Source organism: Pleurodeles waltl, chromosome 1_2, assembly GCF_031143425.1.
Source record: "Pleurodeles waltl isolate 20211129_DDA chromosome 1_2, aPleWal1.hap1.20221129, whole genome shotgun sequence".
In the NCBI taxonomy this organism is placed as follows: domain Eukaryota; kingdom Metazoa; phylum Chordata; class Amphibia; order Caudata; family Salamandridae; genus Pleurodeles; species Pleurodeles waltl.
The window spans coordinates 1,207,013,172-1,207,031,549 of NC_090437.1; the positions used below are offsets into that span (position 1 = coordinate 1,207,013,172).

The 18,378-nt window shown below is 45.0% G+C and overlaps 1 protein-coding gene across 8 annotated transcripts in view; it reads right to left on the minus strand.

The window, feature by feature from the left end:
• Nucleotides 1-9,648: 9,648 nt before the first annotated feature.
• The window catches only part of FGFR3 (fibroblast growth factor receptor 3), a 104,049-nt gene continuing 95,319 nt past the window's right edge, over nucleotides 9,649-18,378 (minus strand). For all 8 annotated transcript variants that reach the window (XM_069203939.1, XM_069203931.1, XM_069203907.1 and 5 more), the window contains 2 exons: nucleotides 15,918-16,023; nucleotides 9,649-14,218 (listed from right to left, as the gene is read on the minus strand). In XM_069203939.1, the coding sequence (XP_069060040.1) occupies nucleotides 14,057-14,218; nucleotides 15,918-16,023 (268 nt within the window). In that variant the 3' untranslated portion in view covers nucleotides 9,649-14,056. The remainder of the gene's footprint in view (nucleotides 14,219-15,917; nucleotides 16,024-18,378) is intronic.

Below are 18,378 nucleotides of genomic sequence, written 5' to 3' on the forward strand. Positions count from 1 at the left end.
CCCCCCACCAGGAATGCACGAGACGACAAGCTTTATTCGTTGGAAGAAGTATCTTTTATTTTTTTTAAAAGACATCATATGAAATAACTCATAACTTCAACAAGCCAAACATCAAATAGCAAGTATAGCAAGGTTAGTCAATAAAGAAAACATTTTTATTTACATGTTACTGAGAAATTGTCTCACCTGTATCCGTAGGAGGGACGGTTACCCTGACTACCCGGTGCCTTGTCCTCCAGTTTAGGGTTCCGCCCCCCCTCCAAACACCAATCAGCCCTGGGGTGTAATGGGGGGAGCCAAGAGCTGGAGCCCCATGTCCCCAGCGATCTGAGGTCTCTTACCCCCTGATCTGGTGTGTACATCCGCTGGTTGGCTCAGAACTTCAGGATCCCATCCCAGATGTCCTCCTGGGGGCCCCATCTTGGGGACCCCCTCCTATTGTTTCTAGTCACATTTTTATCTCAATTTCCGCCACAAGGGTGACCAGGGCCCCAAAGGTCCTTCGCCCTCCCCACCCAAAAAGAGGCTGCGGGCAAAACCCCACATGTCACGGATAAATTGATTGGTTCCCTCGTCAGACAAATGCACCTGGTTGTTGTGAAACATGTGCACGCCTTTCAGCAGTTTGTGGGGGATATTGCATAGGCGCCCAGGGCCTGGGCAGAGTTTTGCCATCTCGGCATTCAGCCGGCGAACTGACACATTGATGGTTCGAGATCTTATCCCTGCCCCCCACTTAAGACGTGGAACCATGTGTGACCAGGCGAATGCTGCCCACGGGAATTGCTTTGCCACTCTTGTGATTTCAAGGAATACCGTCTCCCTAAGGGTCTTCCGGCCTAAACGCACTAGATCATTGCCCCCCAAGTGAATGAGGATTAGGTCCGGAGACTGCAGTCCCCCTCGACTACTCGCCAATTCGACCAAATGTTGCAGCTAGGTGATGCCTCCTCCGCCAATGCCGCACCAACGAAAAGCCACGTTGTGCAAGTCTGCCGGTTTCGACCCACGGAGCAGTTGCAACCGGTATGCCACCCGACGGACAAATGAATGCCCCAATACCCAGACTACTCGCTGAGGCATCTGACTGAAAGAAAAGAAACATACGCGTGAGACATCACCACTGAGCAACCCAGTCCCTGTTACACCAACTCTGGCCTGATGTAACGTTTGTAACATTCCGAAGACCAACGACCTATATTTTTTACAGCGGACGCTGGAAGGCCTGCTGCCGCCGCTACCGTGGCGGCGCCAATTCTAAAGGAATGGGATGAGTATCCTTGCTGATCCACTCCGATTGATTTCAGGGCCAATTTAAAGACTTCCGTGAATTGGTAGCGTGACAGGCAGTCTCCCCAGGGGTGAATAAAGAAGGCCAGAGACTCCACCATAGGGCGTACTGCCATATAATTGTTTGTGATTAACACAGGGCATAAGGGGGAACCAGGCGCCTCACCGAGTGTGATGTGTGTTCCTTTCTTCAGCTGGTCGGTCTTTGATTTACGCAACATAATGTATAGAGCCCCATTGCAAACCGTTACGTTTTTCTGCTGTAGGCCCCCCAAGTGGTCACCCTTGGAAGAGCCTACTAACTTGCTGATGCGGAAAGCCCCATAAAAAGCCAAAGTGAAGGCTGCGGCGAAAAGCGCTGCCTCAGCGGGTGAAGAGCAGACGGTGTGGAGCGCCCTTAAAATACTTTCTAGCAAAGGAGGGGTGACGGGACGTCTGGCATCAGAGCAACCCGGGGATCCCTTGGCCCAACCCTGCAAAGCCTGTTTTACGATGAAAGTATTCAGAGGCCTCTCCAAATTAACTATCTTCGCGAAGAAACGTATCGCTGCCAAGTGGGCCCTCGCGCATGACACAGGTCGACCTAGGCTACGCAGATGTTGAAGAAACGCCCCCATTGCTGGTTCAGAAAATGTGTCTGCAATATGCCGGGCATGCAAGAATCGCCTGTAAAGTAAAAAACTGTTCTCGTAAGCTGTTTTTGTGCGTGGGGCCAAGGATGAAGCTACTAAGTCTGGGAGGGAGGGGCACCAATCTTCCTCAGAGATTCTGGGAACTCTGTCATCTTCTCCTTCGCCTGGGGGTGGTACCGCAAAAAGTCCTGCATTAATGAACGAGACAATGCGTCAGCTGCGTTGTTATGCACCCCAGGTACGTGCTTTGCCTTGAACGTGATGTTGTGCTGAAGACAAGCCAGAATCAGGTGCTTCAAAAGGCGCAAAACCAAGGGGCAGGAAGCCCCTTGACGGTTGATAACTTCTACCACCGCCATGTTATCTGACCAGAAAATTACAACCCTGTTCCTGAACTCCTTTGCCCAGATGTTCACAGCGACTACAATCGGGAATAATTCTAAGAACACTATATTCTTAGTCCAGCCCTGCCTGACCCAATCTCTAGGCCAGTATGCCCTACACCATATAGGGCCCAAAATTGCGCCGAAACCTATGCTACCCGCGGAGTCAGTGAAAAGGCCCAGCGTAGGGCTGGATATTGCTTTATGCGGCCAAATGACCGACCCGTTGAATGTCCTGAGGAACAGATCCCACAACCTCAGATCGTCCTTAACCTCTCTAGACAGCCGAGTGTGGTGGTGTTTTTCTTTTAGCCCTGCCATTGAGCGAGCTATTGACCTAGAAAAGGGGCGACCCATGGGAATGATTCTTAGTGCAAAGTTCAGCTGACCCACCAGTACCTGAAGCTGGTGCAGGGTCACCTTTTCTTGAGACAATATAGCCTTAATGGACTCCTTGAAAGCCAACAGCTTTTCCAACGGCAAGCGGCACTCCCCGGCCATGGAGTCGATTTCAATCCCCTGGAAAGTGATGCAAGTAGAAGGGCCGACCGTTTTTTCGGGGGCCAAAGGAACCCCAAATTCTTTGAACAATGCGATTAAAGCTTGAAGGGCCCACCTGCATCTATCGCAATTAGGGGGTCCCAGAATCAAGAAGTCGTCTAGGTAATGTATGACCTCCCGGTGCCCTGTACGTTGTGAGAAAACCCACTGAAGAAAGGAGCTGAATTGCTTGAAATAACTGCAAGATATGCTGCAACCCATGGGCATGCATTGGTCGAAGTAATACTCCCCCCTGAATTGAAAACCCAGCAAATGGTAGTCCTCGGGGTGCACGGGAAACAGACGGAAGGCAGACTCAATGTCGGTTTTTGCTAACATAGACCCCCGGCCCAGCGCCCTAACTTTCTCTACCGCATTGTCCACTGACGCGTAACGAACTGAACATAGCTGCGGATCGATGGCATCGTTAACTGATGACCCCCGAGGGGCTGAAAGATTGTGGATCAATCTGAACTGACCTGCTTCCTTAAGGACCGGCCAGCCTGCCCAGGGACCTCTCTTTCTCTATTTTCTTGGCAACCACCGAAGTGTTCTGTAAGGCAGATATTAAGTTCTACAGTGATTTACCGGAGAAACGTTAGGGGTGGGAATCCTGAAGCCAAAGGAAAAACCGTTAAGAAGTACTGAAGCCGCGTCCAAAGAAGGGTAAGCCTTCATCCCAGGGCGTACCGCTTCTAACCTGACCGGGGAGGGGAGAGAAGAATCAATTTGATGGTTTACTGGGGTCCCGAACCCGCTCTTTAGATTTCTTAATACACTTGGATTCAGGATGGGAAGGGTGTTCACAAAAGGAGCAGTTATGCTTGAATTTGCATGTTCCTGCGGGACGTGAACATGTCTTTCTGTTAAATGCCCAGCAAGACCCTTTCTTCTCGCCGGACAACTGGGGCCGAAAGGGCTGCCTCCCTGGGACCTTGTTGTTAACACATTCGAGCCACACATTCACTTCAGTTTGATCCCACCCAATGGAGGGATCCTCTACTTTCTCCCACCGAAAATCCCTATCATACTCCAACCAAGCAGACCCCCCGTACGTGTGTTGAGCTTTCAATATCTTATTGGCATAATAAATCAAAGAGGTGCCCAACTCTGTTTTTTTCTCCAACAGGATTGACATAAAAACATTAAAGCCAAATAGCCAATTTGTGATGTTTTCTTCGATTTTTGGCTTTCTTTCATTATAGGAAGATGATTTATGCTCTTTCTCCTTCCCTTCAATCTCCCTTCTTTTAGCCCTTATTAAAGAGAAAATGTCCACGAAGTCTCCCTTCCCAATTTTTTCCCTTGTTTCTGTGCTAACGTGGGCTGCCAGCTTAGCTGGTCTGGATAATAATGAATCTGTCGTCCCTTCTTTTGCCGGGATGTCCGGACTTGGAAGCTTGCTTGAGTTGGGCTGGACGCCCTGAACTGGAGGGGGAGATGAGAGACAAATGCTCAGTGCCGGGGCGACACGCGGGCTATTGTTCACGGACTGCAGTGGGTTTGAGTGCGCTGCCACTAGGGAATCCACCTGGCGCTTTAAGTCAGCTACTGTGTTTTGCCACGACCCGTCCGCCCCCCATGGTGTAGTGGGTGGTGGGGCGGTGGTGGCCGGGGCGTTAATACCAGCCAATATCTTAGACACTTGCATTAGCGCCAGCCTAGATGGCTCTTGGTCTTGCGCCCGGGAATCTTGCAAGCCGACAGGCGGTGGACCAGGCGGCGCGGGTACAGCTATCCCCTGATTAAGTGTGGATGATGGCCCGGGCTGAACTGCAGGTGTTAAGGCCGCCAAGGAATTACGAATATCAGCTAGAACCCCTTCTATACCCCCGCCTGAGGGAGCCGTGGAACCCGAGCCAAGATCTTGAGGCGTAGGTGGTGGCACAGTGAGCGGGGGTGCGGCCGCGGGCCCGCTTGATTGACTTGGGAGGCTAGCTGCCGCAGGGGGTGACAAAAAGATGGTGGCCAGGACTGCTGCGGGGGGCGTAAGTACAATGGTGGCCGGCACCTGCGCCTTACCATTCCTTCTGCGCTTAACCGGAGGGAAAGCCGCGCTGGGGGCCACATATGACCGTTTTGGGCGGGAACCCCGCACTTTGCCCCCCATGATCTCGGGGCCCCCGCTGCCCTCACCGGTGTCCTCGCTCCCTAATTTTTCTAAGACTAATCTTAGCAGCTGGGATAATTCTGGGTCACGCCCATTCCCTATCTGAGTGCTCGCCTTTTTTTATGGCATGCTGGACTACAGGGAGGGGGGGGGGGGGGGGGGGGGGGGGGGACCTAACCTGAGTGAAGCTGCTAAGGCTGATTAACCGGTAGTATAACCGCTTAAACGCTAGTATAACCCCTGTCTCCTTTTTTTTTTTTATTAACCTGAAAAGAATGCAAACACAACAGCGTCAAAGACAAGGATCAACCAGGTCACCTACCAGGAATGCTTTTCTTCCGGATAACCTGCCAAACAAACGCGGGCCGCACGCCAGGTCCCGCCGCTGCGCACAGGTAAAGAAGGGGTTTCCCTTCTGGGGGGGGGGGGGCGCTTTAAATAGCCCCCCACCAGTGCGCAGCAGGCGGCCAACGTCGGCCCCACGACATGCCCCCTGTGGCATGACTTTCGCCCCAACGCCTCGCGAGGCGCCAGGGCGGAAATCCGGCCGACTCCCGCACCCCTGGCAGAGGGGAAAAGGGGGGTGGAGTGCCCCAGGGCCTCAGAGGCCCCGTCCCCTAACGGGCCACCCCCCCCCCACTGCGGGGCAGGCGATCTACCCAAGTATTTGGTTGCAATTAAGGAGTTGATTAAAGGAAACATTTAACTAATAACTAAAGAATACACACCAGTGTTGCAACTTATGCCAGATCTTTGGAAATTATACATGGTATAGGGATCTGGGAATTTCGGGATGAATGCAATAAATTGATAGTCTTTCACAAAAAGTTATCTTTCTGGACTAATTTCTTGCACATAGGTTTTACATATGGTTACACAATAACATTTTCTACATTAAAGAGGTGCAGTAGGAGAATAGTATGTTTTTGATAGGCAATGATTAGCGACGAGCCATAAATTCCAATATATCATCTAATTTTAGTTGTTTTGGTACCTTGTTCTTTCTCGTTACAAACCGGTCTAACTCTGGCGACCTCTATCCCTGGCACATATCCACAAAGGATACATTTTTATCAATGTACAGATACATTTCTGAGGTTTACTTGAGTTTATTGACAGCATGTGCAAGCAAAAACCTACCCTGTCTGTGATAACTGCTGCAGAGGTTACCTGCAGGTTGAGGAGCTCCAATGTTTCAGCCCATCATAAAAGTGTGCTTCTTCTACTACTGCAGTTTGTACTGAACCATGGAAAGTAACAACGCTAGATTCTGCCACGACTCAGTTACTCCAAGCCACACTTGCATTAGAACTAGTGCAGTGCAGAAGGCCTTCCTACAAAACAGATAAGGACATCCTACAATGTCAGACTGTTATGTCTGGTGACCTGTACTTATAAATGCCATTACTAATTCCAGAAATACGATGTTCCCATTTGTAAAATCAAGTTTATCCCAAAAAAAACCTAAGGCTATAAGTGTTGTGGAAAGGGATTGGGCTGTGGCGTGCTGATGTTGAACCCTAGGCTGTGAAGCAAGAATACTGTTTGCCTTGTTTGGTATTGGCATTTACCAAGTCTTTCCTTTGAAACAGTCAAATCAACCAGACATTTCATCTGTATGACTAAATGGCGTTAAGTCTATTGTTACTAAAACAATTTGTGGATGCCCTTCTGTCATCTATCCCATCTATTTTGGCCCAAAGAGAATTTCCTTGTTGAAAGGTACATTGATAAAACGTGCTTGTATCTCTGGGAGAAAATCTGACATTGACAGCATTGTCAGCACAACAGATGGCTAATATTCAGCATTGACCGAGTGTCTGCTGCGTCCAATGAGGTACGAATTCTAGCTTTTGAGATAGCATTGCAGTAGTGGACAGTTATCTTCCTTTTATGGTTAAGTCCCTCAAAGATGTTAAAGTCTTACCCTTTCCTCCCAAATCTATTGTGTCCTCTGAGGAACGCTCCAAGTTACTTAACTTTCAGAACATAGCTGAACTTGTGACTACTCTGCACCCCATCGCGTATATAAATTCAAATACTAAGTGTAGGCTCGATGTGCTACCGTGGATCAGGGTTCATGTGGCCACAAATGTAAGGCTGGCCTACTTTGTGGTTTTCAATATGGGCAGACACTTTTCTATTCTATCCTGTTAAAGAGTTTCATTTAGAAAGCTGTCTTCCTCCTGCAACTGCATAGTTGATCCTGGATGTTGGAGTGTACGTGGAATTACTGCATGATTTCCAAAAGTTTCATCTGTTCCATCCATCATCATCATCCTCTCGCTCACTAGATACTCTAGGTCCTTATGTTACTCATCGGATATTCCTTTTCTGTGTAGATTGATATTCGTTTTTCAGGCAGTGGCCAAATAGCTGATGGTGGCAATGTATCTCTTGATTTTCTCAGAGTGTGGTAAGTAGTTTTGTGAATAATATTTCTCTAATGATCCAGAAAAGAGTACTTGTACAGAGACTGCTTCATTTAATGTTACGTTCTGGACATTTGGAGTAGTTCCTTTTAACCAGCATTAAATTGATGTGGTAATTGGATTGGCATGATAGGACTACTTTTTGTGGTAATATAATATAACTCCTGGGTGGATCTCTGTTCGAGATGGGCTAGCTTTCAGTTGTGGCAAGGGCTGGATTAACTTTGAGGTTAGTATCCCACTGAAGGTCTTTCAGGTTGATGACTATGCCGAAAATTCTATATAAATGATGCAGATTTCGGTGCCAATAATGTTCGAATACCTTCTAAGCTAGTCTGTTTTGTAAGTTTTGATGTGTGTATTTCATCAAAAGACCTGGCAACTGAAAGATCTCATGTTGAAAGACTCCTGCCTCCTTCATCCAGATCAATAATCATGATTAGTTCTGCATAAAAATGTTCTTTAGCCACTTAGGCCCTCATTCTGACCTTGGCGGGCGGCGGAGGCCGCCCGTTAAAGTCCCGCCGTCAGGTTACCGTTCCGCGGTCGAAAGACCGCGGCGGTAATTCTGACTTTCCCGCTGGGCTGGCGGGCGGTCGCCTTCAGACCGCCCGCCAGCCCAGCGGGAAAGAGGCTTCCACGATGAAGCCGGCTCGGAATCAAGCCGGCGGAGTGGAAGCTGTGCGACGGGTGCAGTTGCACCCGTCGCGTATTTCACTGTCTGCGCAGCAGACAGTGAAATACATGTAGGGGCCCTCTTACGGGGGCCCCTGCAATGCCCATGCCAGTGGCATGGGCACTGCAGGGGCCCCCAGGGGCCCCGCGACCCCCCCTACCGCCATCCGGATCCCGGCGGTCGGACCGCCGGGATCTGGATGGCGGTAGGGGGGGTCGGAATCCCCGCGGCGGTGCAGCAAGCTGCGCCGCCGTGGAGGATTCAATGGGGCGGCGGTACACTGGCGGGAGCCCGCCAGTGGTGCTGGTCCGACCGCGGCTTTACCGCCGCGGTCGGAATCCCCATTGGAGCACCGCCGGCCTGTCGGCGGTGCTCCCGCGGTCCTCCGCCCTGGCGGTCTCTGACCGCCAGGGTCAGAATGAGGGCCCTAGTCTTTAAACTCTTCAAGGGTTTCTTACGAAAATTCGTTATTCCTTTCTTGTCATCATGGCCAAATAAGCAGGGTGCGGTTCTGTTAAATGTTTATTACTTTTTCCAAAGGTCATTGTTCTCTTACACCAAACTGCGTTGTAAGGCTGATAATGTGCCCCTCGTTCTGAACTGGACTATACCGCAGTCAGTAAAATCACCAAGAGAAATAACGTAACTGAAAGTTACCTCAGGAAGGTTTGACAGGATTTCAGACAGTTCTGCACGATGATATGGAGGGATAACATGAGGTCTCACACATACTGACTGAAAGAAAACCTACATGAGTCCATCCTTTCCGAAATGTTTTGTAAGTAACAAAATTCTGCAGACAAAACCTGGAGGAAACTGCATGGGAAAAATACTGGCACAATGCACACTTTTTTACTAATCTTGAAAAGTCAAATCACGCACAAGCACAGTCTGCCCCTGATTTGACAGGAAGTTCAGACTGCATCTGTTAAGAGTGCCTATGATCGCATAACAGACTGCAGATCACATGTACATCATACCAGGTATCAGTCTTACATCTAAGTCACAATATAAAAAGGGAATTCTATTGCCGCCTGTGGATTCATTCTAAGATCTCATTCTGTCCTATCGACTTCTGGGTCAACAAAACTACGTTTGGAATGCTGCTTCCATGTTGTGTGTGCTTAAATGAACAGTTGCATGTTATATCCTACTGGAGCAGACACGACAGTGGAAAAAGAACACAAATTGGAGTCAGTGTCCAGGTCCAGTTTACACATAGTTGCCACTCATTGGAGTATGTATGAATTTGAACCAGAAGTCTGAAAACATCAGGTGTATGCATTGCATGTGTCGCCCCAATAGAAATCCTGTAAATTGCAAATCCACACTTTTCAGAATTCACTTGGCATTCAATCTTTGAAAAGTGTTACCCACTGACATTTAAAACAACCCTTATAGGTCAAGGCCATACTAATCGGTAGAAGTAGAGTCTACAAGGACAGTTATCACTAACAAATAATGTACAAGGCTGATCAAAAAATATTAATGAAAAGGATAAACCTACGCAAAAATTGATTCAGAGTTAACCTTAAGCAAGAGCAACAGCACAGTCAGTCCTGAAATAAAAAAAAAAGCAGACCAATCCCACAACTCAACTGTTGCCTTTATTGTTTGGTAATAGTAAATTTGCCACGTTATCAAAATCAAAACAGATTTGCTCGATGTTCATTTCACACTTGTTCAAAAAAAAAAAAAACATATTCAAGTGAATAATTTCCCCAACAAAATCACTAGATGCAAATCTGGAATGTAACATCTATGGTGGAAAGTGTAACTAAGTCTGAGGATTATTTCCTTTGAAGATAACAGTTACAGTTCAGTCTACAAAACTATATCTGCATGAAATAAGAAATGTTAAGTTGACAAGTCTACAACAGGTACATTGTGTAAAAACTCAATAAATTATATATATAGATTTATAATATCTATTACCATTTGAAATCATGCGCAAATTTTTACAATTCAAAAATGAATGCCTTAGGTACTTGGAATGTACACAATTAGCAGATGCTTGTAAGAAAATAATCTTTTTTTAGATTCAAAAAAAGAACACTAGAAATCTACAGTCTAAAATCTTTCACTGTAATAACCTTAACTATAAATTACTTTTTATTTTAGAATAAGAGCTTTGTGGTCTTCTGTGTTAGGACATAAAAGACATGAACCGTAAATAAGTCACTGTAAATTTTAACCAATAGAATAGATTTTTTTTTTATGCACACATATAGGAGGAGCACCATGATCATTCTAGTGATAAGGCTGTGGGGCTAGCGTGCTTTGGCACACTGGCCTGGACCCCCAGGTGCTGAAATCTGTGAAGCAAAACCTACATTTTCTGAAAATCGATTCTCACATGCGCCCCTGCTACAGAATTTCCTAGAATGAATGACCTGGATGCAAACAAATCATATCCGAATTGTTAGGTTAATAAATGCGATATACAGACATTCTGTGTGACCATCCTGCCACCGACCCCACTCCTGCTAGTGACCTTTTACTGAGCTAACAACTTCCTTTGTGCACGTTTAAGGCGTGCCTTCCAATATAGTTTTTGGTACAAAGGCACATTTAAGGCAATCATTTAATTATGTACTAGCTCCATGCTTTAGAACAACAAACGTCATCACAGCACATAGTGCTATTAATTTTCTTACCCCGTCTGCAAATTACAGCTCAAGTGGCTATTGGTGTTTCATAATAAAAGCTATCAGTGAACCCCTCTCAACAACCATGCTTAGCTTGGTTGTGCACTTGATACACTGAAGAAAGTACATTCATTGGGAAATGGGAAACAGATTAAACTAATGCACTGAGGTTTCTTCATTGGTTTCCATGCACTTAACGTGCAATGTAAAACTGCAAATCAATCCTTTAAGTCAACCGCTGATTATGTATTGAAAAAAAAACCTCAAAAGATTCCATACTGAAATCCAAGATAAAGGTTCTACAGAAAAAGTGTAACAGAACTGAATGAAAGATGTGGTAAAAGTGAAATTGTAATGAGACAGGGCACAAAGTGCTGTTTCAGGACAGTGAGGAGCTGTGTTGAGTACTTCACACATGCAAGTGCCGTCACCCCCAGAACATTTACTGAGCTTCCCCACATCTCTGTATCCAAAGATCGAGATATTGTTTTTCTTGGATAAGGAAACTCCGTACATTCATTTAGTGAACTCAATTTTCATGTCTATTCGCCTAAAATCACACTTTTCAAACAGTTCTTTTTCTCCAATAAGAATGTTTCCAATTTACCGCCTGTTCTGAATGGCACAAAGTAGAGCACTGGCACAAAGTAGAGCACTGGCACAAGAGTAGTCAAAGATCCGCAGTAAACTTTTAATCGCCTAATCATGGATTCTGCTGCAGTATGGCAGAAAAGGTGAGTTTGGGGAACGAACACAAGATGTAAATTGGTGTGTTCTGTTAATTTACCATATGTTGAGGTTTAAGCAAGTGGCCTAGGTCAGTGAAAGAGTAAGTACTACTCATATATACATCTTTCTACTTAACCAATATCAAGGTGCATAACCTTTGAAAAACTGTTTTGCAACAGAAAAAAACATTTAACGTCCAGGTGTGAAAGGGACCAACTCCTAACATTCTCTCAATACTTCTGTAAACACAAGCGGATTAATATAGAGTAACTCTCAACTGTTAATAACTTAAAACTTAGTCTGTAACATCAATATGCTTAGCCTAATGCAACAAACATAAACGTTGAAGTCTATAAATAACTTTACAAATATACAATAGTACCAAAATACAATTTTTAAAACAAAACTGTGAATATAAAAACATTTCTTTTAAATGTTCTTGATCATTATTATCCTAGACTGCAATGCTAGACTTCGGAGACTGCCCTCTTTCGGAGAACTGCTTGTAAGACATCCTAGGAATATTATACATATTTTATTTACATATGTTATGTACATGCTTATTCTGGGATAAACCTTTCTTTAAAATAAATTAAAGACTTTTGCCAGCAGGTACCCGTACTTTCGGTCTTCAAATCACTGCCACGTTTTTTGAAAGAATGGTGAGGCAACGGAGGGGTTTATTTGATTTTGCACCACGTTTGCTGCATATCAATTAAAGACTGAATGAAACAGATGTTGCCCGAAACCAAGGAGGTTTGTTTCATTTGAAAAGTGAAGATAATTCTTTGTTCCTTTTCTTTCACAGTAAGCAGCCACCAGCAACTAAAACAAATTTGTTGTACTTTTTTCAGTACAAAACGTTGTGGAATATGTCAGGTTTCTCCTACCAAAGCAAATTGCAATAGAGATTTGTGTGGAAGAAGACAATGTCTGTGTCATGGGTCCAAATTGATGAGTGATGGGTGTGGCCATGGTGAGGTAAAGACTGAGGCGGGACTTGGTGTCAGAAGAGGTTTTGTTTTTTTAACCTCATGCCTCAACATGGTCTTGTTGGAAGGATTTTGTGTGTACAAGTCTGAAGATGAGACATTTTGCAATGGAACCTGGTTGCTTGTCATTTTTAACAGCTTCATTAAGAGCCTGACAATGCACGCGTACACACACAATTTAGATCTATCCACATAAATATACATAAAACGCAGACACACTACATGAGCCCTCTTTTGCAATACACTTAAAGGCTTCAGGGGCACACAGGGACACATTACAAAAGTGAGGTGACAGGAGGTGCATGGGGGCAGGGATTATATTTGTTCCTAGATCCAGCCATTTGCAAAAACTACGAAAATGGGGCAGTCAGTTTTAAAAAAAAGAAGAGCACCTATTAATTAAACCTTGACTTGCTCCCATTATGCTACCATTCACATTGTTTATTAGTGAGTTGCATTCAGTTATACCGCCAGATGAGTAATTTCTCTTGTTATATGATGCCTGCTGGCGTTTGTTCCCCGAAACCGAGGCAACCCTGTCATAAAAAAGTTAGAAAGGGTGGACAGCTGGGATTAGAAAATAATTACTGTGTACTGAAAGGGATCCCTCTCATGACTGCTGGACTAAGAAGGTGTGGCCAGTGTTTCTATTTTCCTGCATAATACTGCTGGGTATCCAAACCTGTTGCTATAACTTTCATAGACAAGTAAATCATAATGAAGTCACAGGCCATTTTAGCAGCACGCTCTTCTGCTCAGCCTGCCTGCTTTTCCTGCATACCATGTGAAGACTTAACTCGCAGGTCAATGACACTGCCACAGGATAGTACATTAAAGCATTTGGAGATCACTGTTAAGGTAGCAACAAGTTAACCAATAACTTCGAAAACTGGAGATCTTGGGCTTACAGAGGCAACTGGGAAAACATGCAAATATCCTAAAGGATGCCCTATTATTCCTTATTTCTTTACTACATCCATCACCTTTGAAAATTTTGACTTTAGTATGCCTATTTATCCACTGCAATCTTTTTCTCTCAAAAAGCAAAATGATAGGGGTGTTCTGAAATTTTCAAGCCCATGTTTTCTACAGAAAACGTACAACAGTTCAAGGAAACGAACAAACGAAAATGTACCAAACTACCTCAACTGGAAAAAGCATTATAACATCTGTAGGCCACGCCCCTTTTGGTTTCTCCAAAAAGGTTAATGCACAGATTGCATAAAGTTAACAGGTTTACATTCTTCACTAAAGTTTCTTTTTTTTCCTTTCTAGTTTTCTCTCCTTTAAACTCTGCCCTTCTTGGCGTTCTTAGGCACAGATTGGCAACTCTGGCACACTAAAGTACATTACTAGAGGTCAAGCAGTCCATACCTCTAGACTGAACATTCTGCTTTCAAAAAAATATATATATATTTATATCTTGGCAAGAGATTAGGTCCTTCAGGCCAAACAGTGCTTTATGACTTCTTGTACAGCATGTAAAAAACTACGGCTCAACGAAAGAAAAAAAGGTTTCTTTCACTCCTGGGCTACGTCCAGCGAAATCGCCCTCGCGAAAGGTCTGTCCATGGGCCTGGAAGCCTACATGCTTGTGTTGGTTTGGGTCTTTGCCCCTCAACACTCATGTTCGGATTACTCCATTGTACTGCTGGTGCTTCGGAAGGCAGGGCTCCTCGGGCAGGTCGTGGGCAAAGACCGAATCGTCTCCAGAAGAGCAGCTGCTGTGGCTGTCTGGGCAGGCAGGCGAATACTGCTCGAAGGGCACAGAGAGATCGAGGTACTCCTGCAGGAAGGAGCAAAGCAAGAGAGGCCACGTTAACAGAGTTCATCAAGGAAGCACAACATCTGGTGGCAAGGGAGGCGTCCATTTAAGTGAGTAACCCACCACAGCAGTTCTTGAATTTATCTGCAAACCATAGCCCAAATGAACATCTGGAGCAGGAACAGGGAAAGGACTACTACTGAATCCAGGTTGGTTAAGAGTGCTCTTTGAGAAGACTGCTCTTTAAGCCAAGGGCGTGTCCCACTACTGCTATTCTATAAAACATGGGTACTCGCAAACATTTTCTCAGGGGCTAAAAAGTTTGGTCTGTGACGTGCCTGGGGGCCGCATTGATGCCAGGGAGGTGGCAGTCGGGTGGGGTGACTAGGGGATTGGTGGCAAGGTAGGTGTAGGGGAAGCAAAGGATATACATCTAGTGGCTGAAATAAACAATGGGAAACCAGAAAACCTGGAATGAATCCCGGCTTACCCACTTTTCCAAATTGTGTGATCCCAGGCAATTGTTTAGTGTCACTTTCCCTCCTTTTTCTGCATTATCACATTTAAGATGACCTCGAAATACATGATTCATGGTGTGCACTGTACAAAACCTGCTTCTATGTTTGATTTAATAAACTATAATGTTGTTTATGGGTGGCCTGGGTTCCTATCATACATAAAGTGCACATACCAAGTGACTTGCCTCTTTAATTTACTATTGTGGTGTTCTCAGGGTAAGGGAAATAATTAATGTTTCCAAATTTATGTTTGAAAACTATCACTTTAAAAGGAATACATTTCAATGCACTGATAAAATAAATTGTACTAAGGCAAAAAGGTTCTGCATGTTAACTAAATACACTTAATATTGAAGAGACTGTCTTAGTTTTACACTTATGCTGCAAGATATCTTTAAACATGAAGGCGTTTTTAAAGTTAAGTGCAGGAGTCCCTAGTTACTTCCTTTACCACCAATTAAGTTTGAAATAAATGATTGTGTGTGTATTTAATATTTGTTAGTGCGGAGTCGAGCAAACAGCTGCCCAGTGCTCCTGTTGCCCCAGGGGCTGCATGTAAAGGTCAGAGGGGCCGCATGAGGCCCGCGGGCCGTACTTTGAGTATCCTTGCTGTAAAACATAGATGGGTGAGAGAGGGGTGAAACTGTAGAGAAGTATATTTACAGGTGTGCAGCTCTAAGACCGAAATGCTGAATCTTATTTTAGGTACTGCCATATAGGCCCAGAGCTTCACCACCCACTTACCCAACTATACTCTACTGCTGTGGTTCCCAACCTGTGCTCCGGGGACCCTGAAGGGGTCCACGACTACTTCGAAAATGCAATACGTTTATCAGATTAGGTCCGCAGCTTTCAGTAATGACTCAGTGATTTGTGGGGGTTGGGCAAGTGTCCCTGGATTCCAATAATGATTCATTGGGGGTCCATGGTTCCAGTACTGATAAAGTGGGGGTCCACAGTACTCAAAAGGTTGGGAACTACTGCTTTATTGAGCTGCACCGATGGAAAAATGAAGGGCTCGCTGATCAAGGTCACTTAAGCTCCTCTAACAACCTACTTTTGAGAGCCAAATAGCGAAATAACAAATGAGAGACCCTGATTAGATCCATTTAATGTCTGCAGTGTACTCATTCTTCCACTGACGGCACCTATGGTCCTTCAAACCCATGAAAATACCCCCCGAATGAGCAAATGATACGTACATCAGTGGAGGTCACCGTAAGGACCCGGTCCAAGTCTTCTACGAGTTGCTTGAAGGTTGGCCGCTGGGATGGCACTGCATGCCAGCACTCCCGCATGATCATGTACCTGGAACAAGGGCATACCGTAAGAATCTGGGCATAGCACGTGATTAAAGTTTTCAACACAGAGTACGTGATGATGTCACATTTCGAAACAAAATTCGGGTTTAACAGTCATAAAATCCCCGTGTAAAGTAGGTTGTGGTTAGTCTTAGAATCTCTTCACTTTATACGGCAGATTTACTGCTCGAAGCCAGTAACATGGCAATGGCTAGTGTGGTGACATGGTTAATATTATCTTGTATATGCAATACTGCCGGCTAGATGATATGGCTAGTTAAGCACTCTCTGCTTGTGGATAAATTGAGTATCATTATCGTGAGTTATTATAACATACGTTACTTAAAGCGCTTACCAATGAACGTCAAACTGTGAACTCAGAGTTATTTTACTGAACTGGTATTTTCTCTGTGGTGTCGGGTAACTCCCAGCTGGTATATTTATTTTTCGCCCCTTTTTACCTACATTTAAGTAATTCACGATGACCTGCTAATCTAGGTTGACTGGCTTGAGTGCATGTTTATAGGCAATTTAAAGCAAAATAAAGATATATTTAAAATGGAAATGTCTGAGAATTGGAAGTATGCACAAATGGGTAAGGCTACTATGGGACCGGTTTTATCAGGTTGAAAACTACTGCTTAGCCCTGTAGGAAAAACCTGACAATTTATTCGCCTCATATGAAGTGTTAGGGATGAAACTGCTTACATCACGTGGAATATAGTTTATAATGGTGCACATCAGTCTAGAACAAGAATACCTCTACTGAGCTTTTGTTCTCTTTTTTACAGCTAGAAGTGCATAAGGACAGATCGTACCGAGCCCAACACCAGACGGCGGACTGTGCACAGCATGTGTATCTGCAGCTACACATGCCATCGAACACATAGTTCCTCTCAGTGTCTGATGTCAGGCTACTTCAAGCAAGGTGAGAAGCAAAAGCTCTGTGAGATGTGGGGTGTTGGCGAAGACAGTCAGTGCATCATCGGTCTACCTCAAGTAAGAAAGTGTTTCACGTCAGTGCATGAAGGGGGGGGGGGGGGGGGGTAACAGAAGAACAGAGATGTTGGCAGCAGTTTTCACCTGCAGGAGATGTGCCAATTTTCTGAATTTTTATCTGTTTCTCGGGGAGGTGAGCAGGCGGCGACCTTTTCCAGTTATAAAGAGCAAAGATGGGTCTTGGTTGATTAGAGATGGAATCATTGAAAGGAACACCATCTTCTCTCTGCTTGCCTACTGGTGGGAATCAGACCCAGTGATTGCATGATGGCTTGTGTACAAGCAGCACATCGAGGTGTTCTTCCTCCCTGTTGGTGGCCCCTTCATCACAGCCACAAAATAGCAATCCTAGCTGAAAAACAGCAAACATCATAGCACGGAAGAGGTGCAGAGCCAGGGACAATGTTCTCTAGAGCGGTTTATGATGCAATTTATCAGTCGCTGTAGGTGGGCTTCCAATATATGGTGAACATCCTGCTCCCTGCTCCGAGGCAGCTCTGTAGCTGCTCACACAAGCAGGAGCCAGCTCACAAGAGAGTGACGCGGACATGGCAGATGGAGGGCTTGTGGGGGGAAGAAAGTATCTGGGTCACACATGAAGGCCTCATCGCTGTGAACGTCTTCAATGGTGGTCTGACAGGCATGGAAATTATTAATGACGCGGTCATCGAAGGATGGGCTTGGCCTCCAGTGAATGAGATAACTACTGAGGTACTAACTACATGGAGATAATTAACGAGGAAACGGGAGATTTTAAAATACCGAAGATTTTGGTACCATTTTAACAGGCAAATCCACGAAAGTCTTTCTGAAGGCGAGAGCATGAACTTCAAATAGGATCTCTGAGTCGGATAAGTTCCCAACACCCTATCATCACAGATAAACAGGATTTCAAGGGCTCTGCGTTTGTTGGAGACTTTTTGACAGGGTAGCTGAACGAGTACTACCGACGGGTTCTTGCACAGAACACAGTAACGCTTACCTATGTGACACAAGTACCATTACACTGGGTAATAACAGCATCTGTTACTTAAAGCACCCAGAAACAGCAGAACTGCGATAAAAAAATAAATAAATAAAAGTATCTTATTAAAGAAAAAAATATATATTACGGTGCTGCTAAATCAGTGGAGCAAATTCTATAAGCAGCATTCATCAGGGGAAAGTTCTTGGAAAAAAAAAAAAAAAAAAAAAAAGATTTTACAAATAGCTGAAATGAAGCAAAAAAACAATTGTTTTAATACTGCTATTTGCTGCATTTCACTCACCGGGGTGCCCAGTCAGATGGGAAATCTACGAAAGATCAAAGATCAAGATTTCTGTGCTTCAGAAAAAGCACATCGGGGCCTGTTCACAAACTGGA